A 23,671-nucleotide genomic window follows, 5' to 3' on the forward strand; every position below is an offset into this window, starting at 1 on the left:
AATTTTGGTTAATTCCATGTGCATTAAAGTATTAGTAACTTCCTGTAATAATACTGAAAGTGGTGCCTGGAATGGCTACCTGAACAGAGGCTAGACAGAGTTAAAAGAGAATGGATAGGTTTTTATTGAAAGGCCTTCACTGTAGTTTACATTTTTTGGGTAATGTGAAAATAAGGTAACCTTGAGTTTCAGGCCTAGAGATAAACTGCTTTTTCTGAATAAAGTGGGAAAACAGTAGCTGATAGGCTATGGAGTTTGAGCACTATACACTACGGCAGTCCTGATCTGGAAAAGCTAAAACTTAAGGCATCAAAAGTTTCTCTTTAAAAGAAAACAAAAAAAAGCAGCAAGATAGTGAAAGCCTGATAATGGAGCCCAAAGCATATTACCAGGCTCTTTGAATAAACTGGGAATCATTTAAAAGCTTCCAAAAATGTATTTTTACAAAAAAATAGTAACCAGTTACTAGTTCATCTGCAGCTCCCTTTGAAGTCCTCATGCTTATGTGGAGACAACCTCACGTATCACAATTACTTCTCACTTTTAGCATTTATCTGTGCTGAGAGGGGGGCATGTTCTTCCCAACAGGCTCTTCAATAAAAAACTCAGGCACCAAAGCACAAACTGAGTAGGAATTTTTGTTCCTATTTCTGGAATTGATTCTCCCTCTTTTAAGGTCCCACAATGAAGCTGAAGCGGCTCGCTGTGCTCGAGAAATACCGAAATGAAGTAGACTCCTTCTATAAAGAATAAAATGTGTTTCCTCCAAGCATTAAGATCTGTGAACAAAAGGAAGTATTTTCTCATCAAAAGCATTAACAAAGATTTATGCTTTAAGTTTGTAGTCTATTGAATCAAACCACTAGAAAGCTGCTGTCAATTTAATTGTTCCTGATACTCACCTGATCATTTGTCCTCTTTTTACAGAAGCATTTTTCTGCAGTGTGTCCATTCTCTAATACTGCTTTTACTTTTTGACCTCAGTGACTAAAACATCTGTGTTGTATAAAGCAGATATAACTAATTCCTCTAGGTTGAAACATAACAAGTTTTTTATACAGTCTTCAATTTTTATTTTTCTTTTCGTTTGTTCTACAGGATGTTTCCTGCAGCTTATGATATATTTTGCTAGATAGCAGTACTGCTTAATGAAACTGTCATACCACTCCAGTGATAATTATTAAAAAAAATTAAAAAATCAAAAGGGCTGGGATTTTTTTTCCCTTCCCAGAGAACACTTTTCTTGTTCACTAACACACTTCAGAACCTGAAGACATTCTTGTTTCTGTAATGCCTAGAATTCAGACTTCTGTGAGCATAGCAGTTCGCTTCTTAAGTCCATGTTGGAATAAGCATTACTATTTCTCATAAAAACAAATAATCAGAAGAAGTAGGGGAATAGCTTCCTAATACTGAAAGGCACAAAGGAATAACTACAGGAGCTCTCACATTAAAATGCTATTACAGAAACTTCTTTAAACTTGTTTACAGTGCTATTCTTTGAGCAGTGTTTGTCAAGTGTGTATCTGCATGTTTCAGTATTTACATTGCACTAATTTTGACAAATGTGGGCTACATTTCTTCTTACCCATATGCAAAGTAAATCATATTATGAGAAGGAAATGCTTGGTACGAAGTTGTCTAAAGGGTGTGCTGTAAGTGATCTCTGGCAGACAGCTCTAGTAGCTCACACAGCCCGTTATTGAGACAAAGAAATGATGCAGAACAGGATAAGGTTTCCATAAAAGTTCCATTACCAATCTCACACATCTTACAGACCTAAGATTTGTTGCAAGTACCAATAATAAGCTCAATATATAAGACAAAACGGCAGCCTAGGATTATAAAAACAAAACGAGCAATAGGACTTTGAAAAGTTTATTCTTCCCCATTTTGTGCCCAATGGTAATTCAGAATTTCTTTAACAATATTAATCTGAAGGAAACAAGGAAGCAGCAGCTGGGAAAACACAGAAAGAAATGTTGCCCTATTCACAAAAAGCTGAGTGTGGGAGGAATAAATCTCCTCCAGCATGTTGTTAGACTGTATAAAAAAGCTGGGATGCTTACTTTAGAGAGTGACACAAGAAGTTGTTACTCCAAAGTTATTTCACTTCTGAAACAACCAGCCCTAAACAGTCGTACTAGATACTCCACTTAGTTACTTTCTATTAATAAAATGAAGCTGTAAGAAGCCTGCTTCTGGCAGGAGGGATAATCCTGTGCTATATACTAACAAGTATGAAAATACATATTTACTTGTCAGGTGCAGGAATGGAAGCAATACCTTGATAGTTACAGATCAGAATGACTCGAGTGACAATCTGCATCTGATGGGGAGGGGAAGGGAGGGCAACGAGTTGCTTTTGCACCCATTAAGCTTAGTAAGCAAGGAAAAAATAGATTCAGATCCCCTTGAATAGGGATGAAATGTATTTCTGGAACATAGGCACCAGAGCCAAACCGCTGATCTGTCTTAATCCATTTAGGACTTGTCTCTTACATTCAGAGTTTCTAGAATAAAATTACTAGTCAATACAGCACGACACACTGAACAGACTGTGCAGAAACTACAACACAAAAAGCATTCTAGCCGAAGTAATGAAATATTTAGTGTAAATTTGCAAAGTTAATACTTTCCTCTCACAATGTATGGTGGAAGTAATTTTGTATTGTTTGCCCTCATTAGAACTCTATTGTAAAGTGTGTTTCAGAGAGGAAAATTTGTAAGAATTATTTTGGCATATAGATTTGAAAAATAACTTCACCATTAATTTTCACCCCTTGTTAATGGTTGTAGGTTTGTTTAAAATACAGAAATAGATTAAATCTCTAGAATTTAGTATTTCTTAATTCATGCCTTTTGTGGGCAGGGCTGTATTTCATGAATCACCAGAGTATTAAAGTGGTTTTCTTGTTGCTTCTAACACAAAATTGCTATTTTAAGTTATTTCATACCCGTTTCTGTGCATGAAGATCATCTTGTGCTACTCTTAGGCTGAAAACCTATCTTTTTAATTTCAACAAGATCAATAAAGTAGGTTTTAAACATTAAGGTGCATTTATATTTCACTAATCTGTTACTGGTTTGTTTGCGTAATTTTTCTATGTGGAAAGTAAAACCCTCTAATTGGAATATTAGACAGTTACAGTGCCAATAAAGGAATTTACTTACATAAAAATGTTCACCAGATAGAAAAAAATAAATAAAACAAAGCACTTGTTAAAGTCCACCGAAAGCAGGCACAAGCATCATTTGTAGCCATTTGGACTAGATTTATTAATGGAGAGGCCTCAGCTAAAAAGTTTGCTCTCAAGAGATAAGCAAACTCTATGCATGTGGATATCAGGTTACATATATTGTACTCTGTGACATGTCCTTCCAGAGTCCTCAGCAGCAGCAGGAGGAGGTTTAGTCTTTGTCCCGTACTCGGCGGCAGATCTCCTCTGTGAATTCTGAACACTTGGCATTGCCTCCCAAGTCTTTTGTCAAGACCTGAAAGAAAGAAAGAAAAAAATAATGTTACTGAAATACATTATGGGGCCAGTCTTGTCTCTGAACAATTCTGGATGTTCTCATGATGTGTTGGCTATGGATGGTAAAAAGGTGAGCAGGAATACATCAAGTTTGAGTTCTGCATCCCATAGAGACTTTATCAAAAAGGACTGTGCAGGGAGAGAAAACCTGAGTATCCATGGAGTACTTATAACGTTATCAGATTTGAATGTGATTTTAACATGATTTTATCCTAACTACAGGAATAAAATGTGTGTGGTCAAAGCTCTACAAAGTGCTTTAATGGTGTAATTAATGATTAAGTATTTACATCTTCAGTAAGAAGTTTGTCCTTTGGAAGTAAAATTCATATATGAAAGCTCAGCACAAGGACAACTAATTGAGAGTAATTCAGAAATATTTGGTCTTTTTTTTAATGAAACCCATGCAGAACAAGCACACATAACTCTTAATGCTGCATGTTAACAATTCCCAAAATTCACTTCATTTATTTAAGAGAGAGGAAATACAGAGTTCAAAATCTCTTTCATAAGTACAACTCCTGTCTGGTATCATGAAGACGGTAAAATAAAAATAAAAAAGTGGGCAACATTACTTGTCCAACCTAGCTAGATTAAAGCACTCTAGGAGATAATTAAAATAATCAGTTTCCCTCCCATACACACACATCTTAATTAACTTGTTGAGGGGAAGGGAGGAATAACAAGCAGGAGAAGCAATCATGGTTACTATTTTAGGATCTTGTAATTTAAATTGCATTATGGGGCTTTTCAATTAAAAAGATTGTCTCCATTGTGAGCATATAATCGTAACATCGTAAGTAGCCATGTCACGAAACTTGCACTGTTATCTTCCATGGAATTACTGACCTGCTGATGGAGGGTCTCATTTCCAGAGCAGTGAATGGGAACTTTACAGGAGCACCTCTTTATTCAGTTGTAAGTTTAGATTTTTTTTTTTAACTGGCTCCTACATACAGCAAGATAGCTGCAAACTTACAAAATGATGACAACTTTTGGTTTCAGCATTCTTGTTACTTTTAATTACAAAGCAGCTTCTCATGGTCCTGCCTAAAATAAATGAACCAGCATGACTAGCTAATCCTCTTTAACTGCAATCTTCAAAATCTTGACAACTATGTTTTCAAGAGGCGGACATGAATTTAGAAGAGTGAACCAATAATGGTATGACTACAAATTTGTCATGTTTCAGAGCATAAGTCCCCTTTCCCCCCAATACCCCATCTGAGTCATTAATCTGAAGACACTCTCTTCCAAAAAGAAACACATACAATCCTCAGAGAAAAAAGTTAATACTGGATAAAAACTGTTCTTTTCTAGCCAAGAATGAGTGAAAGCAGTAAGAATGAAAAAAAGAAAATAATTAAGCTGAAAATACAGAAACAGAAGTATTACAGTCAGTACTGAAAAGCTATAAAGGAAGTGGATGATGAAGCCTGGGAAAGGTAAATGAGTGTCCCTCACTTCAGGATCCAGATTTCAATATATATGCTTTGTAGGTTTCATAAACTTTATAAGTGAAATGCTAAGAGTTACTTAAAACTCTGATCACCTTCTTGAAAAACAGCCATCCAGTTCATTATTCTGGAGTTCATAAAGCTGTGGAAATCTAAGATGAGCATTGCTGAGACAAAAGGAATGCTACAGCCTGTCCCCTTATTACTGCAGGGCATATTTAATATCACCAAAGATAACAGAATTACTGTCACAGGACAGTGGCACTGCTCATGCAACAGGCTAGCTCAGCAGGCCATGCCCCACCATGGTGTGAATCTTCCATGTAAATTCTTGCTTTGATAGGATATGATTTTAATTCAGTGCATTTATTTGCACAGCCACATGTTACCTTTCCATCTTTAATTGTATCGAAGCAAGCTGACTCAATCTTGGAGGCATGTTTGTGCATTCCCATGTGGCGCAGCATCATCACAGCACTCAGAAGGAGGGCAGTTGGATTTGCCATGTCCTTTCCTGCAATGTCTGGTGCTGTTCCATGAACCTAGAAATGAGAGGAAACCTATCTGTTATGTCATTAGGGCTGATTAAAATGTCCTAGGCAATTGTGCAAGCAACCTGAGCCACAGGTCTTCATGTTAAAACAGGACTTACTTTGCTGTGATACAGTCAGTGGAAAGGAGATACCAAGGATCAAAACAATTCAGTTCAAAGATGTCAGAAAGGGAAAACCAGGTCACATAATACCTTTAAGTTGAGCCCATCAAGTTCTATTTCATAGACTGTATTTATCATACAAGAAAGTGGGAAAATAAAGTGTTGGCCAAAAAATGGATATGCAAAAAACATACATGGAATATTTACATTAACCAGTCTCTCAGGGTAAAGCTTGAGTATCTTCACAGTAAAAAAGAGTTCCAGGAAGACCTTTGTTAGATAAATGTCAGCCACATTGTATGGCATGGAAAAGTTTAGGTTCTCAAGCTGAGACATAGTTATTACTGATCTCCCTTTGTGTGTAACAAGACTTACAGATTCAAAAATGGCCACGCCGTTGGCACCAATGTTTCCACTGGGTGTTACTCCAAGACCCCCAATGAGTCCAGCACACAAGTCACTGAAAAAAAACCCAACCACCAAATTAAAGAATCCATGAGTTTTTCCATATACAGTTTCCTCTCTGCAAGGTATTAAAATATTTTTGTTTATCAATCAACTGCAACTATAACTTAATTTATACACCTGTACAGTCTGAGAATAATATGGAAAAAGAACAGACACTGTTAGCCACCTGTACCCCATCAGAACATTAGAAAATTCTTAGAACTTAGCAGAAGATAATGTAATAAAGGAAAACTAAAAGGAAATTCCAAATACTAGAATAGAGTTGATAAGACACAGGCAAAACAAGAAGTACTAGAAGCACAGTATATGTACAGAAGTCTCAAAAACTAATTATGTACAGTTCTCTGTAACTATACAAAAATCTTACTTCCTCTGAAGGGGCCCAGAACTACTCTTCATATGTAAATTCCTTCTAAAAATGTGGAGGAATTTTGCTCAGGTAGGTGAATTACTGGTGGTTTTGGGGTGTACTGTGGAACATTTTCCAAGTGACACCAGATTAGCTTTTCCCCTCTTTACTCAACAGCCTGCAGGTCACACATCTGACATTAGCAGATCATCAGATATATGCAATCTGCATTTGGTTTCCACCAAAATTACCATGGGGAACAACAAACCAACTGTGCCTGTTGTCATCATACTGTAAGTCTCGAGCTGAACACACTGATTAACAAAGCTCTTAAGACTCTGTTTCACATCCATACATAATTATTGCCTACAAACTTGGCTCATACTAAGCTAAGTTAGTTCTTAGCTTAGTAGTCCTAAGGAGAAAAGTTTGGGTGACTTTGCAGAACAATATTTTAAGCTAAAATAAACCACCGAAGTTACAAAGAGCCTGGGGAAAAACTGAATACAGTCTGCATTTGTCACTCTAAGTATTTAATGCCTTAAGAGAAGAGATTGTCTTCTACCTATTCAGTCTAAGGAATCTACCTGGCATTTTGTTCATACTTTTAGAGCAGCAGGTGAGACCTCACCCAGTGGTGACAGTGTCCTCTTCAAGAACAGACTCAAATTTATTGAAAATTTTTAGAATGATGAAATTGTTTATGGAATTTCTATGAGAACTTTAAAATGGTTGGTAACAAACTCTCTGAAATGGTATTGATGATGACACTCCTCTGATTTGATCTCTCTTAGTTAATACTCACACAGTAAGAGCTGCTGTGCACACCTTCACCAATTCTTAAAACAAGAGGCATTAGTTAGAAATCTGATTTTTCTTAGCACGCACAGCCTTATCACAGAGAGAATGCTGTTTTAAGAGAAGCTTAAGAACCATTTCTTCTTATACTTAAGTTACCTTTAAATTTATTATCTGTACAAAACCAGGAGATGGATTCTAACATGTGAATAGTCAAACTTGTAAATAAAAATTCCAGTTCAGGATCTTTTCTCAATCTCTCCTTAGAGGTGTGAGAAGAAACTATTTTACATAATACACTTAATAGTCCAGATTAAAACACTTCGTTTTACAGGTGTTTAATGGAATTTACACTCTACCAAAGAATTTTACAGATGGAAAATGTGTGCTGAAGCCATTATATTCTTCACAGATTTGGGGAAATCTCTCTCTCTATCATCTAAACAATATTCATAGCCTTCATAAGCAGAAACAGATTTTTTAAAATAAAAAGTACATTCTCATCATACAGCCCCTCTCATTAGTATATTAATAATTGAAGCGGTTAATGTCTGTTAAGAAGTCTGAGTGCATAAGATGATCATGACCTCAATGATTGTTGGGAAAGTATCAGTATTTTACATGTTGGGAGTTGAAATGGAAATTTCCATACCTGAGGATGTCACCATACAAGTTTGGCATAACAAGCACATCAAATTGAGATGGATCTTGAACCATCTAGAAGGAAGAATATTTTCATTCAGGTTAAGAATTTAAACTAAAAAAAAAAAAAAATAACCACAACTAAAACATAAATACTCACATTCAGACATACAGTATCCAGATACATTTCATTAAATTTAATATCTTTACAGTTTTCTGCTGCCTCCCTGCATTTTCTCAAGAAAAGCCCATCAGACATTCTCCTGCAATTAGACAAGCAAGAGAATATTGCAGTTATTGTAAGGAAGCATTACTGGAGATAAAGAAAACTGCATGCAACAGGGGTTTAATTAGAATTCAGAAACTTGATTTGTGACTATTTATCCCTCCTAAAATATTTCTGTACCAGTAGTTTAAACAGCATACATTAATTCTCAGAATGACTTACATTCATTTATGAAAGGCTTAGTGAATTTGTGAAGGTGATGTCACATAATATCACATGTGTTATGACTCAGTTCAATTTTAAGTGGTGTGGAAACCGCAGATGACACCAGCCACTTTCATCCTCAGTTATAAAATTAATTTTTGTTTTTTAGAAGTTTCTAAAATAAGAGGTTTGGGAGGAAGGATTACTACAAACTTGCTAATAAGAACATTGGTACACCATTACCTCAGCCTTGTCAATACTGAATCAGTATTGCCCATTTTTCTTAGGAGGCATTTACTTGAAATTTTCCCATTTTACTGACTCCAAGTGCCATCAGCAGAAGTTCACATTTGAATAAGACTTTAGCAGTTATTTATGATTAAATTTTTGGGGATTTTTTTTTGTTTTTCTCAAAAGAAGTGTCAACATACATGATATTTGCCTTGTGCACAGCAGTCACGTGGCTTCTCTGATTGTTTCTGGCATACTCAAAAGCAAACTCTGCAATGCGCTTGCTGGCTTCCTCTGTGATCAGCTTGATGCTTTGCACAACCCCATCAACAATCTGAAAGACAGGAAGTGCATCAACAGTGCAAGTTTATTCTTCCCATGTGGAACCAAGCAGCAGAATTCTGAGTGAGGCAGAATGCATTTCACAATGGAGAAACTTTTTTATGGGTGCCAAACGTAAAAAAAAAAAAATCCCCACTGAACCCCAGTGAGATGGGCAAAGTTAGCAGTGCTGTGTGGGAACCTAGAACATCCCTCTGGCTGTCCAGGAAGGCCAGGACCCCTGCCAGGGGGCTCCGAAGCCCTGGCACAGAGCCCAAAACACCTGTGGGTTTGATTATGACCCGTGGAGCAAATTACCAACCTTAGATGAAGATCAGCAAGCCACAACCAAGTAGAATATTAGTGAAGTTATCATGGGGTGGAAAAGTAGATTTTAGGGTTTTTGGTATGAGGGTTCAGGAGGCAAGATGGAGGAATCTGGGTGTGTCCAGCCTTTCTCCTTCTTCTTCTTGGCCTCCACCTTCTGCTGTGATGTTGGCACTCACAGATTGGTTTAGAGGAGCAGCTCACTGTCTAACATAGGTCATAGGTATTGGGAAGTAATTGTAAACATTGTACACGTAGTTTTTAGTATAAAGACATAACACCTCCCCAGGGGCAGGCAGAGTGCCTGGAACTGTCCTGCTGGACAGACCTCGGCAGGGCAGGAGAAAATTTTTTATAGATAAGATACAATAAACAACTTTGAGACTGAGACATGAAGAGCCCTGATTCCTTCTTCAAGTGCCCGGGCTGGGAAAAGAGACTTTTAACAATCTCGGGGTTGCAGCAACCCAGAAAGGCCCTGGGAGTGCTGAAGCAGAAAGGCAGCAGAGGCAGCACCCACCACGTGCTCGATGCCGCTGTACTCGCCCTCGGTGTTCTCGCGGATGGTGACGATGTTCACGTCCGTGTAGGGCGTCTTGTAGCCCTCGATGGACACGCACGGACGCACGTTGGCGTAGAGGTCGAAGGTTTTACGCAGCAGCAGATTCATGGATGGGTGCCCTGCAGCGATTGGGGTCTTCAGAGGCCCTACAGGAAAAAAGGATGAACAAGAAAATAAACCCCTCCATGGATCTGAGAGCAGAAACTATAGGTAAAGTTGGACTCCTACAGAAGTTCTCCAAATTCCTGTTTAACCCTTATGCTGGAATGCCATGGGAATTGTCTGTTCTGTCAACTACTGCACAGGCACATTCATCAGTGGCGTAAAGGCCAAACTGTGAGCCTTACGTGGAACAGATTTTACAAAATGTATTCATTAAAACACACAAAGATACTGCTCATTAATAAGATAGTTATTGCATACTGTTGTGTATCTTAGGAATGCCTTCTGCAGAGAGTCCAAAGGTTGTTATGTACCCAATTTCAACCACAATAACTATCAAATTTACGGCTTGGAAATTGCATGAACCTTTCCTGCAAGGACTGTTCCAAGATTACAGACAACTACCTGCCAGGCTGTCCCCTGTTTTATTGTGCTACAGAGGAAGAACTCTGGCTTTACATCAAACTCAGGAGAAACACAATAGTATTTAATATCTGTGTATTAAGCCCTAAAATACCTTTTAATCCCATTTTGTTTTTATCCATGGATTCTTTGGCTTCTGGAGGTATCATCCACTTCCCTCCTGGTCCTTGGATAGCTGTAACATTCCTCTCTTCCCACTGAATAGGTGCCTAAACACACACAATCTATGTTAACTTTCATGTCATAACTTTGCTTCAAGTTTTAACTATCACAAGAAGGTGTGTAAGGAATTTTGTCCAGGCCTTTCTAAACAGTATTTTCTCTGGTGAGTGAGGGTTTGAACTGAAGCAATTTTTGAAAAATGTAATTAAGTAATTTTTGAAAAATGTAATTAAGTAAGTGGAAATTAAATAGCGTGAGCAGCAAATCATCATAAATGTGAATACCACAATGGCACCCTAGATGTCATATACACAAGTGTTATTTCTTTAAAGGTTTTAGAGCTATTGAGTTCCTTGTATACAAGGGACAACATTTTAAAGCTGAATTCATTGAGGACTCATCATCTCCACTGACTGGAAGACTGTGTATGACATAGATGTGCATCTGTTATCTCACTGAAAATCTGCACATGCTCCACAATGCTTTCTGAATTTGCATTCACCACAGGACTCTAAGTGGAGACAGGCTGCCACCCATTCATTTCATCAGGAATGACCACAAAAGAAAAGATACATCATCAAAGAAACTTCACATTTTCAAATCCATGTTGGATAGTTGTAATACAAAGGGGATGTGCCTGGGTACTGTTACTAATGTGGAACAATTTAACAGGCATCTTGCTGAAGAGCTGTATTTCCTTTCAAGGAAACTTGACAAGCTCTAGTGAAGTTTCTCAGATAGGTAAGGGAAAGTTCTTGGATACAGTAAGCATTCATCTCACTGAAGTTAACGTGTTTGGCAGCACAGCAATTGGATTGCTAAAATGAGCCAATCCTTTCACACACACTTTTGACCTGCACTTGAACTCATAATAAATGAAAGAACATCCTCTGTCAGTTGCTCAGGATTACTACATCAACAAGGTGATTTCACATGACACTGAGTTCGTATTTCCAAAAATCAAACACAGCATTTGCTCTCAAGTCTTTACTTCTCTGTCAGCTAACAGTTTCAAGGCGTGCCTTGCTATCACATTCCTATCACTTATTAGCTGAAGCTTCAAACTCTTTCTATTGGAAAGAAGTTTTAATAGCTTCAATATGACTTAATCTCTTAAAAGAGATTTTAAACTTTTTAAAATATGCCTAATTAATATTTTTTGCTGTAGTTCAATTTGCAATGCTTATAGCAAGATAAATATGACTTACTTTGGCAGCATCAAAGATCTTCATGACAGCAGCAGAAATCTCGGGTCCGATGCCATCTCCTGGGATTAAAGTTACTGTTTGTACCTAGGTAAAGAAATATCAGTAGTACAACAAATGAATGTTTGTTTTCTACGTAGAAAACATCTTCATGTGTTGTAGGAACCAAGTAACTATTAGAAAACAAAATAAATTTTCCTTTACCAAATATTCACTATGAAGAACAGCAGTCTTGGACAGGAGAAGGATTGGCTTGCTTTCCAAGGGAGTGTACAAATGTTTTGAGAGAAATGTTTAAAAATTCACCTACTACCTATTCCTATTTCACAACAGAGGCTGAATGTGAAAGGCAGATTCCTGCTCAGTACTACCTGAAATTAATTAACGTAGCATGCTTTCCTCTGGAAATCTGGAGAGCAAGTTGTATTACCTAGTTATGGCTCTGTTCCACATATGTCTACAATATTATCAACATGCTGCATGGTACTGACACATGCTAGAAATGATTACATGTATGAAAAGATACATTCACCTTAAAAAAAAGGTCATGCCAAGCTAAACTTCTCAAGTGACCTCCTAAAAATCTCAGACTCATTTTAAATAATACCAACTTATTTACCTCTCATAATGTTCTCAGTTTTGTTTCTTTTAGCCTTATCAAACAAGTAAAAAAAATGCACAGCCAAGGCTGAACAAATAGCAGGGGAAGAATGTATTCTTCTTTGAAGAAAAAAAATAATTATGGTCACTGTTCTAATGGTACATGCTGCAGCTCATTTTGTTTTATTTAAAGAGATCCAACAGCTTTTATGGGCTCATTATTACCTACAGAAAAGGCAGCTCACATACATTATTTGAAAAAACCCCAGCAGAACCAACTCACAGGTCAGAACATCAATATATATTGACTGATTTATTTTTTAATTTTGAGCCAAAGAAATTCACTGTGCACAACAAAAAAACAGAGCTTCAGATAAAAGAACACTGCTGCTGAGCAAGCTGTGACTGATGAAATGCCTTGAGAATAGTATAGTGCTGTCTGTCAGCACTGTAGGGCTCCACCTGAGCCTGAAACTGTTGTGTTTTCACTAGAACCAGGGGTGCCTCACCTTCTGATTCTTATACTGTGTAAGTGACCCTTCAGTTTCTTTTCTAACTTTGTACCTGCTGTTCTACAAAATTTATCATGAAAAGCCACAGTTCCTCTTTAAGATTAAGTCCTGCTTAAGAGTGCTGAGCCCTGCTCCTGTCTTCACCAAAAAGAAGGCCCATGGGCACTTCAAACACATACACAAAGAAGAAGGTAAAACATCTACAGGGAAATACACAACGTCTAAGATAGTTTAAAGAGGACCTTGAAAAGGCAGAATTTTAGATGCAAGGAGTTCTAAAAGCAGCAGTAAAGTAAATCTAGTGCTTAGAGGGAAGTCTGCAAAAGAAAGGCAATGAGAAGCTTCTCAACAATCTTTCTACTTTGCCCAATATGTATTTGCTCATTCCCAGATGAATTCCAGAACACTGGCTTATGTCTGTATTTTGTGAAAACTTTCCACACCACTTCTATTTTTTGCTAGAGCCTTTTATATTCTCACATTGATGTGCAATTGCCAATGACAGTGATTAACTGATATAAATCCAGGATGGCATTAAGAGCACGCATGTTCACTTGTTTGGCCCTTATTTTTTGGAAACATAAGAATAACAACAGCGATCTTATAAATTTCCAAACCCACTTATTGAGAAACTTCTTAAAAGAAAAAAATGGGACTATTATACTCACAGCATTACCAAAACTTCTGGTCACCTTTTTTTGGCTTTTGAAAGCACCTAGCAATCGAGAAACCTGCAAAAATCCAAACCAAAAAGATGCTCTTTTACTGCACAAACGGGATTTTACAAGTTTAACAATATTGTAGCAAATCTTTTTTTTTTAAAGTCATATTGCTTTAAATCTCCCATCTCAAACTAGTATAAAAATCCAAATGAAACCAGAGTACCCAGTGCTTTGCCAAGTTGCAGTCGGAGCAGCAACGCCTTGTGGGTATTCTTAGCACAAGGTGAGCCCAGGACAGCCGTGCTTTGCCCCATGCTCCTGTCCTGCCTGGGGGCCCCTGCACCCCACCTGGGGTCCTCTCACACATGATGTTGGAAGCAAACATGCAGGAAAGCAGGAACTCTAACTAAATACATCATATGCTAAGGACAAAGACATGCGGAAAGCAAAGTGAAAAATCAAACGCTTCACTGGTAGCAGCTGGGTGGACAGTATCTTTACACATTTTAGGTGATGTTTCCAAAACTACTTTACATTTTAGTGTCACTTCTTCCATTCAAACTGTGGTGAATTTTTTCTTCTACCTTTTATACCTGTAGGTGTTGTACTGTTGCCTTCTGCATGCCTGATGGTTTTTTTAAAGTGGAACTGAAATGCACATTGAAGACAAAATTCACCATACCAACAAGTCTACACATCACAGTCAAAGAATTACATTTTCTGAGTATTCTGGGGGTGTAATGGGACAGCATCTAAGCTTGGGCTCTTGCCCAGCTTAGCACCATGGACAAAATCCCTACTCTGCAGAAAAATCACAGCCTCCCAATCTTAACCTCTCTAGGATTATTGATGCCTCTGGGACTTAAGAGCCAGAAGACTTCTAACTGCTCACACTACTTCAATTCTGCCATACTCACTTATGCAGGCTGTCAGGCTAGAAATGACTTTGACAATTCGTATTCCTCTCCTGTCCCACCTGCACTTGTTATTTCTTTACTGACAGAATGGTGTGTAGCAAAAGGAACAAACTATGTTGGCACCAACAGAAACAATACAATTCTCATACTGTAATGATAATAAATTAATATATTATAAAATAATATAATTATTGTATTGTAATGAACACTGGGGGAGAAGTAATCTAAGCTAGATCTATTTTTACTTGTAGCCCCACATGAGATGTACAAGGTCATTGCAACAGGCAAGCAGAATTTACCAAAGCAGGCCCTATGGTTGAGGATGAAGGCAGAGCAATCAAATGAAAATGTGAGGTTGACCGTACAGGGTGTTCTCATGGTACAGTTCCTGCACATAGAATCAGGACTGACATTCCAGAGTAGCCCTGGAAAGGGCACAGTCTGTCTTGTCGGAAATCACGGGCCTAGTACATTATATTGAACTTCAACACTGGTAATACCAACAAAGAATCCACCCAAGGAAAACTGATCCATTCTGACCTTAAAGTCAGGTGTCATGATTAGCTCCTGAGAGTTCTTCCTTACTTTAGCAGATAAGGTTAAATGGGGCGGCCCCAATGACTTTGCCCCAAGCAGGCTGTTATTTAAAGGTACAAAATAAATTTCATCTACTCAAGGCAAAACCCCGTATTTCTGTGACAGCCCCGGGATAAGGCCTGCGTTTCAGAATGGTTCAGAGCTGTGAATCCCAGAGGACACGTGCGGGGACCAGAAAGTGGCCGGCCAGAGCCCGGCAGCAGTTCTGCCCCGCCGGCTCTGCAGTGCCCGGTCCCGCGGGCTCTTTGCGGGAATGGCGTTCCAGGCTGTGCTGGCTGCGCCGCGCGCACCGGGAGCTGCCCGCAGCCGCGGTGGTCCCGCCGCTGCGGTGACCTCTACGGCGCGACCTCTCCGCAGGCCGCTCCGAGGGATGGTGCGGCGCCTCCCCGGCCTGGCTCGCTCGAATAACGGCCCCCACGGCCCCTTCCCGCCGCCGTCCCGGGGAGGAGGGAGGAGGAAACAGAGAACCCGCGAGCGCCGCGGGGCCGCCATTCGGCCCGAGCCCCGCGGCCATTCCCCCTCGGAGCGCTGCCAGGGCCCGGCGGCACTTGCGACCTTGCGGCCGGGAGGCCGCGCCTCAGGCGCCACCAAGCTCCGGGCGCGTCCCGGGCGCCGCGGAGTAGGGTCCGGCCCGTCCCCCTGCCTACCGTGGGCATCCACGCGGCCGCGGCCATGACGCTCCCGGGCACCGCGGCTGCCAAGGCCCGAGAGCTCCGCGCCCGCCGCTAGACCGGAACCGGCGCGCGGGGAGCGGCGGCCCCGCCCCGCCCCGCGAAGCCCCGCCCCGGGACCGCCGCTGCGGCATCCACGCGGCCCCTCAGCTCCCGCCCGCCGCCGCCTGAGGCGGTCCGAGCGTCTTCCCCGGCCCCTCAGCTCTCGCCCGCCGCAGCCTGAGGCGGTCCGAGCGTCCTCCCCGGCCCCTCAGCTCTCGCCCGCCGCAGCCTGAGGCGGTCCGAGCGTCCTCCCCGGCCCCTCAGCTCTCGCCCGCCGCCGCCTGGGGCGGTCCGAGCCTCCGCCCCGGCTCTTACCCCGCGGCCCGGTGGAGGTGCTGCTGGGGAGCTCCCGCTGCCGCTGCGGGAGGCGCCGAGGCGGACGGACGGCCTGGTGCCGCCGGAGGATGCGTGTCGTTTATGGGGAAAAAAGATAGTTGTTGAGAAAGACACCAGATTTTTCAGAAGCCTCCTAAGCCCATGTACTTTAAAGTGTTAAAAACAAAGCTGTTGAAATCGGGACAATTTAAGATTTCTTTTGCCCTCATTTCTGAGGTTAATAATAATAGCAACTTGTTATTTTTGAAAGCTGATTCTCTGTCAGCTGGAGGAGCGGCAGGGGCCCTGAGGCGCCTCACGGAGCCGCGGGACCGGCCCGCCCGGGGCGGCGCACGGACCGGGCACTGGCGCTGGGGGCGGCGGGAGGGCCGCGGCCTTCTAGAGAGTAAAGCACCGAGCTAGAACTAAGGCTAGAAGTAAGGCAGTTTGAGCTCGTACCTCTGGGAATGGCTGCTTTTAAAAACTTCTACCTTTTTTACACTTGGCAACGTTAAAATTTGAGGTTTGTCTCAGACTAATTTCGTACCAGGTTTTGGTGATAGAATTAGAAGATTATTAGCAGCATTTCCAGTTACTTAGCTCAGTATTGGTAACTATATACACAGCGAACAGATATATTCATGTTGCTTTCTTGTGTTTGTGACTATCTGCATCTACATTGTTAGGTTGCACTTGGATTGAAATGTGGGGGAAGGGGAGATATTGTGGAGGATTCTTTTACACATTTTCAACACCCATTTCTCTATGTCTTGTGGGTGTTACCATAATAATGCTACAGTAATAAGGCGTTAACAGTGGCTGGTTTGGATCTGATCTGAGAAGAGCTGCGTGAGACAATTATAAATCCATGAGTAGTTATTTTGCTTAAGAAAATAATGCCTGTGAGGAGACAGCAATACTGTCTTTCCCCTAGTGATCACTACCTTGTCACTCCCTATAGGGAAATTCATTATATTACATTTAGCCTGCTAAGGCAATCATTACATTTATTATTATTTTGTCCCTGAGGCAAGACGCTGTCTTGTGTAAAATACCTTTAAAAAAGGTATTTTAAAAAAGGTAATTTCTATTTATCATGGATAAATTAGGCTTAACAAAATGTACTCAGAAACCTCCCTTTTCTAATGTGGGGTATTTTTAAGCTAGATCGATAAGATCATAAAACCAACACATTTTCACACAAGGTTTTCCCTTTTGTTTGTTTTCTTTAGCATTAAAACTCCCTAGAAAGTTCCTGCTCCTCACAGCGAAGTCGGCAGCTTTCCCTGGTTTGAGATGTTAGTTTTGTGTGTTTCTCAAGCTGTTTATTCATTACTCAGACAGAGCTCAGAGCATCCTCCCGTCCACCATGTGTTGGAAAAGCAACTTTTTAACCCATTGCAGTAGCAAAAACTGTCATTTTCCACATATTTTAGGTTTACATAACTGTATTTACAGTTCATTTTTTATTTATCGTTCATGCAATTGTAGTTTTCTAGCTCTGTAGCATCTTTAAGGAATTTTTTTTTAGGTCTACAACAGCTGTATAAGGTGAGTGTTGTTATTTTTTCTTTATTTTATGCAAACAGAATTTTGAATAGCCTTCCAGTAATAAAACAAATCCCAAAAACTCAGGGGGGATTTTTACAGCGTCATTGGAGGATAGAACTTCTCCCATTGCACGTAGTGATCACGGTTACTCACACCTGCATTGGGCCCTAGGGACTTGTGCAAGGTAACAACAGAATAAGTGTACAGGCAGCCCCTCTGAATCAAAACTGTTGTTTTTGCTAACAGAGTAACTGTTCTTTATGAACAGTTATTCTTCAAGGAAGCATCTGTGTGAGAGGGAAGTTGTTGGAATACTTGGTGTATTGGGCATGAAATTTCTTAGGTTCCTTTCTCCCCTACTAAAAGCTGTAGCAAACCAATACGTGAAAGCTGCAGATATGCAACGTGATTATTAAAACTCTCTGTGGATCCTCTTGTGGTGAAGTGGTCTGTTCAGAGCAGCTCGAGCCTCCTTTGGTGAGGGATTGGAGTTTATACTCAAACCACCTTCGCATTCTCACTGCATAATTTACAGAGGCAACTTAAGGTACTCTGACCTGTCTGTTGGAGGCCGTTAAACTTACACCTCTCCTAATAAATCAGATCAATCACCTGTTGTGACAGCCAGGGCTTGCAACACTTCAGAGCAGAGAAATTTGCCCCAAAGGCTGTGTGGAGCTGCCAGCCTGGCACATCCAACTGCCTGAGCTGTGGATGTGGAAACAAACTACTGCACCTGTGGTCAGCTGAGGCCATGGCAGCTGACAATACTACACTGACAAAATACACATCTTGCTGCCCAATACTACACTGGGGTGAGTAACAGTGTATTTCCTGCTCTGGGATTTAAATTCTAAAGCAAATGAGCAGGGGCTGTTCAACCATTGTCTCTGGTACAATGGGCAGTGAAACGGCAAGACTATTCTAGATATACTGTCCCCCTTATAAAACTTTATCCACAACCTATTGCAAGATGTTTGTTATCTATTTCTAATAGCTTAAAACCACTCAATTTGGCAAACAGTTTTTAAAAAACTGAAATATAGTGAAATGTAGTGCTACTGGTAGTATTTAAGGTCAGTTCTTGCTGTGCACATTGAAAACTATAGATTTGTTGCAGCAACATGCTGGCAGTAAGTTTGCTTAACACTCAACTGCCAAATAAGGTAATCTTTGATAAATAGGAACAGATGGAAGTCCAGAAGAGTAAACTGAAAGATCATCTGAACTTTGACATGTACAAACAAATAGGAGTGAAAAACACTTTGTGTGTTATACTGTCTTTAAATTTGACCCAATTGGCACAGCAAGGTAATTGTGCATTGAGATGTAGTTACCACTGTGATATGCTTGACAAGACCTAGCTGGTTAACACTTCTATCTGAATCCTCTGGCCTACATTGTAACCACAAGTAAGCCTTACCTGGTTAATGATTTCAATTAAGCTCTGCTGCTATTTTACTGCTGTTATTTTGATTCAAAAGATAGAGACTTTCTGATGTGTTTGGCATCTAGGGTATAGGGGAAGCACCAGGGCTATAAAAGCTGGTGAAAAACAAAGAGGTGGGATGTCAGCTTTTCACTGCAGGAGTGTTGTTAAGCATACAGAATCACAAGATTAAAATATACTGAGCCATATCCACCCCTGCTGATGATTAACTTCTGTATAATGACATTAGAGGTAATTTGGCCATTTATACTTAATCTGATTTGCATAGATGGGCAGCTTGAAGTAGGTGGCTGTGAATGGAATGCCATTTCATGCAAATCACTTGCCTAAGCATTGGCCTGGTCTGATTGAGAGCAGCTGTTATCTCTTGCATTTTAGTAGCACCAGATCAGAGATATTAACCATGCTTAATTATACATATAACCACTAAAGCCAATGATGGAGCTCATTCAGAGCTGAGGGCAGGTAAGAACTTTCAGAACAGTGCAAGTTCTTAGTCTCAAGGGGCCCTTATAGATTGCTGGTTTTTTGATTTTAAAAAACTTGAAATACTGTATTTTGCAGATTTTAAAAAATTATTTTTAATGTTCTCACTTACCTGTGGAGAACTTTTTGGAACATAATAGGAATCTAGTGCCACTACACACCAGGGAAAAGGAGAAAAAAGCACCAGTGGCTGGGAAAACAGAGATCGGTTTTGCCATGTGACAGTCAGTACAACTGTATGGTATTTGAACAGGTGCTTGCTGCTGTCTTGGTCTGATGGTAAATCATTCTGTTTGTATTTTCCTTACTACTGTAGCTTCTTCCCTCTTACTTTGAAACTCTGCTGCAATACGCTCTATTGCTAGAATGCATTCTTTGATGTTATAATTCTGATGTTTGCTTATTGCTAATAAGTCTTATTGCCTACATCCTCCTCCCAAGGCATTTATTTTGTATATGGGATATACCTTGTAATTTTTGTAACTCAGGGCAGTGCTGGTTTGCAGCTAATCAAACCTGCATTTCTAAATCTTATAATTTGAATAAGCCATCTCTTACAACAGTCTGTGGTTCAGCGCTTTTTAGAATGTTTTTACTACATATCCAACACACTTCATAGGATGTTTTTACTATGTATACAATATATTTGCTTTCCCTATTACTTTTAAATGTTTGTTGTTACATGCCAAGGTGAAGTGAGCTCCTATTATCCAATCCTGCTATCAGGCCAGGATCATTAGAAGCTGTAGGGAAAAGCACACGATAATTCTCCAAGTGTTTTTATTAAACTTGCTATCTTGATGAGGAAATAATGACCATTGGCAGACTACAAATAGAGAAGTTGGAAATTTTACCCCGTTCTGTTCCAATGTGCCTGAATGGAAAGTGAGCTTATAATGGGTCCTTCTTCCCCTTTGCCATCCTTTCTCACTCAGACTTCTTCCTGCTGTTATTATAAGAGCTTATCATTCTGCAGATGTTAGATAATATGATTTTGTCTGTCTGCTTCTCATAGATACTCTTTTATTTTTTTTTACTTTCCCGTCAGTGGGGTTGTGGTGCGCTAAAACACACCGTGAGCCCTCTACTGGCGCTTTCTGCTTTTCCTTTAGGCTGTGGTAGACGTTTTTCCTTACCAGCTATGCTTGCTTGAGTCGAAGGAGGGAGGATATTTCAAAAATTTAGTTCATGTGCGAAGGAGCCCGGCAGTTCGGTACCTTTGGGGGTGAACTCACATCCCCGCTGGGCACGGTGCAGACACGAGTATTTCCCGCGGCAGCTGGTGCGGGAGTGGGGCCGTGAGGACGCGGTGAGGCTGCGCCCAGCCGCGCTCCCCGGGCAGCCGGGGCAGGCCGGGCAGCTCGCGGAGCCGCCTGGGCTCTGCCCGTGCGCTCCCCTGTTCCCAGGCTGGCTGGGGTGCCTGGCACTACGGCTGCGCTGGCCAGCGCCACCGGCTGACGCAGAGCTGCTCCAAAACCTGGAGGTGCCGTGAGGAGCGCCCTGAGTGAGACCCCGAGGCGAGAGAGCTGCGTTCTGCTGGGAGCCGCTGCTCGGGGTTTGGGTTATGAAAGCTCCGTATGCCTCTTAGAAAAGCATCTGAAAAGGGGAAGATTGGTATCCCTGGTTTTGCGCGACACCTGCCTGTGATTTTAACACTTTCCTTCCTGGCACACTCCAGTCAAGCCTTTGAAAAGATTTCCCAGACTGTGTCCTTCCTCACTGGGCAGGTGCAATCCAAACCAGTTCAATGCAGGCTCTGGGATTTTTTCAGCACACTCACGGAGTATACGTGCTCTAAATGCCTACAATACAGAGAAATCCAGCTACTTCTAATGGGATGCATTTGCCGAGAGGAGGAATTCCTCATTTAAGATGGGCAATAAGCAAACAATATTTACTGATGAACAGCTAGATGCCTACCAGGTAAGATATCTTGGTTTGCATTCGGGGATGAAAGGGAGTAATCTACGTATGTTTTTGATTTGGGTTTTTGTTTGGTTTGGGGAGTGGTTTTTTTCCAATATAATTGAAGACTTTCTTTCTAACCTGCATGTATATATTCTACTGTTCCTTCCAGCAGCTGTAGTAATATTCTAAGGCTGGGTTGTTGAATATATTCATTTAATTCCCTCTCTGTATAGAGGGAGAATGGTCACATCCTCAGTGTCTGAACTAGGAAGCAGAATAAAGATTGTGACTAGCTTGACAAAAGTGTAGCACCTTCTCTCCCCGATGCCTTTTGCTGACAATAGAGCAGAAAGGAATAAAATAGATCTTGTCTAAATTCACTTCTCCTAAGGATAGGTCAGAGAAATATGCTTAGTGTAATTCCAGAATAGGTGTTGTTATACTTGTATCCACTCCTGGAAAGCAGTTTCTTACCTCATTGTAAGTAAGTGGACATTTCATGTCAGGGGTAGTTTGGTACTTCTTTATTTACTTAACATTGCATAAACTGCTTTTAAATAGGGTAAAAAGAAAAAAAATAGGATCCCCTGTTTTTAGTCATGTTTCAGCACACTGCAAATCTCACTGAAATGGATTTCAGGAAGCTGTCTGCACAGTGGGCATCTTGAACAAGTTTCTGAAAATACAGTGAAGCAAAGCATTGAGTAGAAGTGTGCTCAAGAAGGAGGCAGCTGACTACTTATTAAGAGAGGCAGCCAGGGCTGGCTGCATTGCCCTGTTCTCCTACATGAAGTGATAAACATTCAATTAGCAGCACAGGAAATCAAGATTTAGTTTATCTTGTGATAACCAAGGGACAGATACAGACCCTTAAGGGACTGAGTAACTTAATAACATTTTACCTTTGTGATCTTTGATTAAAACTATTGAAGTAGAATCTATTATTTTAGTTAGTAATTTTATTTTAAGTAATTGCTAACGTGGACTTGTCAGAGGTGTAAATATTGAGCCATGGAGCGAGGCCAGGTGTATATGATAAAATGCTTTCAACCGTTATCCCACACTGAAAGTAAGGCATAAACTAAATGCTTTTATAAATACCTAGTGGGGTTTTTTGTCATTGTAGGAAATGTGACAGTGGACCTTCTTAATTTCCACTTTGTCACACTTCTCACCAGCAGTCTGTAATGTATTAATCTAAATTAATTATCTTAGACTTAACAGTCCAAGATCCAAAAAAGCTTTTTTGCATCCCTGCTGGAGCGGCGAGAGAGAAATCAAAGATCTGTAAAGCACCAGTCTTCCTACTAACAATAGAAGTGAACACAAAACAGAGCACAACTGCAGTGAAACAAAACAAAATCCAAATGTAATTAATGTTATCCTCTTGACATAAACTGGCAAATGCAAGAGCTGAAATGTCATCCCTAATTCAGTGCTCTTCATGTAGAAATTGCCTCTGTCTAATGGCTTTTGCAGCCCCTGCCTTTCATAATGCTGGGTAATTGATCTCAAAGCCTGGCAGGAGTTTGGCCCAGTGGATTGAGTCACCTTTGGGATTTCTCTGTTACAGGCAGACTTGCAGTTCATTAGTGCAGAGCTAGACAATTTTTGACTGTGTTTGGCAAGTACCATAAAATAACAGGTTTCAGGACAATAACTGGCCTGCAGAATTTGTCAGGAAGGAGTATTAGCCTAATGCTGTGAAGAATCAGATAAAGACATAATTTTGATGATGATTTGCCTCTGATTTATTAGTTTTGCATCTCTCTCGAGTCTTTTAAACAAAAAGATCCTGGGCTGACTGCTGGAGCCACCCACACAGAGAGCTCTTGCCTTTCCATGCCATCCTGGGGGAGACGGCACTTTGTACCTGGAGCTCTTTGACTTGGAATTTACTGTCTTACCTGCCATCTTCTCATTTGTGGAATTTCTTCAGAATAGAAAAAAGAAGAATGGGGCAATGTTTCCATATTTTTTTTAGTGCAGGTTTTTCATGTCTTGAGCCAGCAGCTGAGTTACCAGGGCCTCTAAACCGTGGGCCAAAGCAAAACACTGTGTACCACAGTCCACTTTGCAACAGTCTGTTGTGCACATCTGTACCCCAGTGACCAGGAAGGCATCTACATATAAATTGCTTTTATAAATTGATCATTGAGTCTTTTTTTTTTTTCCCTAAAGCAGTTTCTTGTGAATTTATGTGTCTGTGAGTTAGTTCTGTACTCCTTACAA

General features: G+C 40.6%; 3 protein-coding genes across 5 annotated transcripts in view; 2 read left to right on the top strand and 1 right to left on the bottom strand.

Annotated features, from left to right (window-relative positions):
- Positions 1–1,875, top strand: part of ACSBG1 (acyl-CoA synthetase bubblegum family member 1) — a 33,134-nt gene extending 31,259 nt beyond the window's left edge. For all 3 annotated transcript variants that reach the window (XM_030955185.1, XM_030955186.1, XM_030955188.1), the window contains exon 14: positions 677–1,875. In XM_030955185.1, the coding sequence (XP_030811045.1) occupies positions 677–753 (77 nt within the window). In that variant the 3' untranslated portion in view covers positions 754–1,875. The remainder of the gene's footprint in view (positions 1–676) is intronic.
- On the bottom strand, positions 1,863–15,785 carry IDH3A (isocitrate dehydrogenase (NAD(+)) 3 catalytic subunit alpha). Its single transcript, XM_030955189.1, has 11 exons — positions 15,664–15,785; positions 13,509–13,571; positions 11,732–11,815; positions 10,456–10,570; positions 9,735–9,922; positions 8,767–8,900; positions 8,066–8,168; positions 7,916–7,980; positions 6,024–6,108; positions 5,383–5,535; positions 1,863–3,495 (listed from the first exon to the last, which is right to left on the bottom strand). The coding sequence occupies exons 1-11, from the start codon at positions 15,688–15,690 to the stop codon at positions 3,412–3,414; spliced, it is 1,101 nt and encodes a 366-aa protein (XP_030811049.1). The 5' UTR covers positions 15,691–15,785; the 3' UTR covers positions 1,863–3,411.
- Positions 15,786–20,638: 4,853 nt separating this feature from the next.
- The window catches only part of CIB2 (calcium and integrin binding family member 2), a 29,723-nt gene continuing 26,690 nt past the window's right edge, over positions 20,639–23,671 (top strand). The window contains exon 1 of the mRNA XM_030955358.1: positions 20,639–21,454. Within this exon, the coding sequence (XP_030811218.1) occupies positions 21,404–21,454 (51 nt within the window). The 5' untranslated portion in view covers positions 20,639–21,403. The remainder of the gene's footprint in view (positions 21,455–23,671) is intronic.

Source organism: Camarhynchus parvulus, chromosome 10, assembly GCF_901933205.1.
Source record: "Camarhynchus parvulus chromosome 10, STF_HiC, whole genome shotgun sequence".
Classification (NCBI taxonomy): Eukaryota; Metazoa; Chordata; class Aves; order Passeriformes; family Thraupidae; genus Camarhynchus; species Camarhynchus parvulus.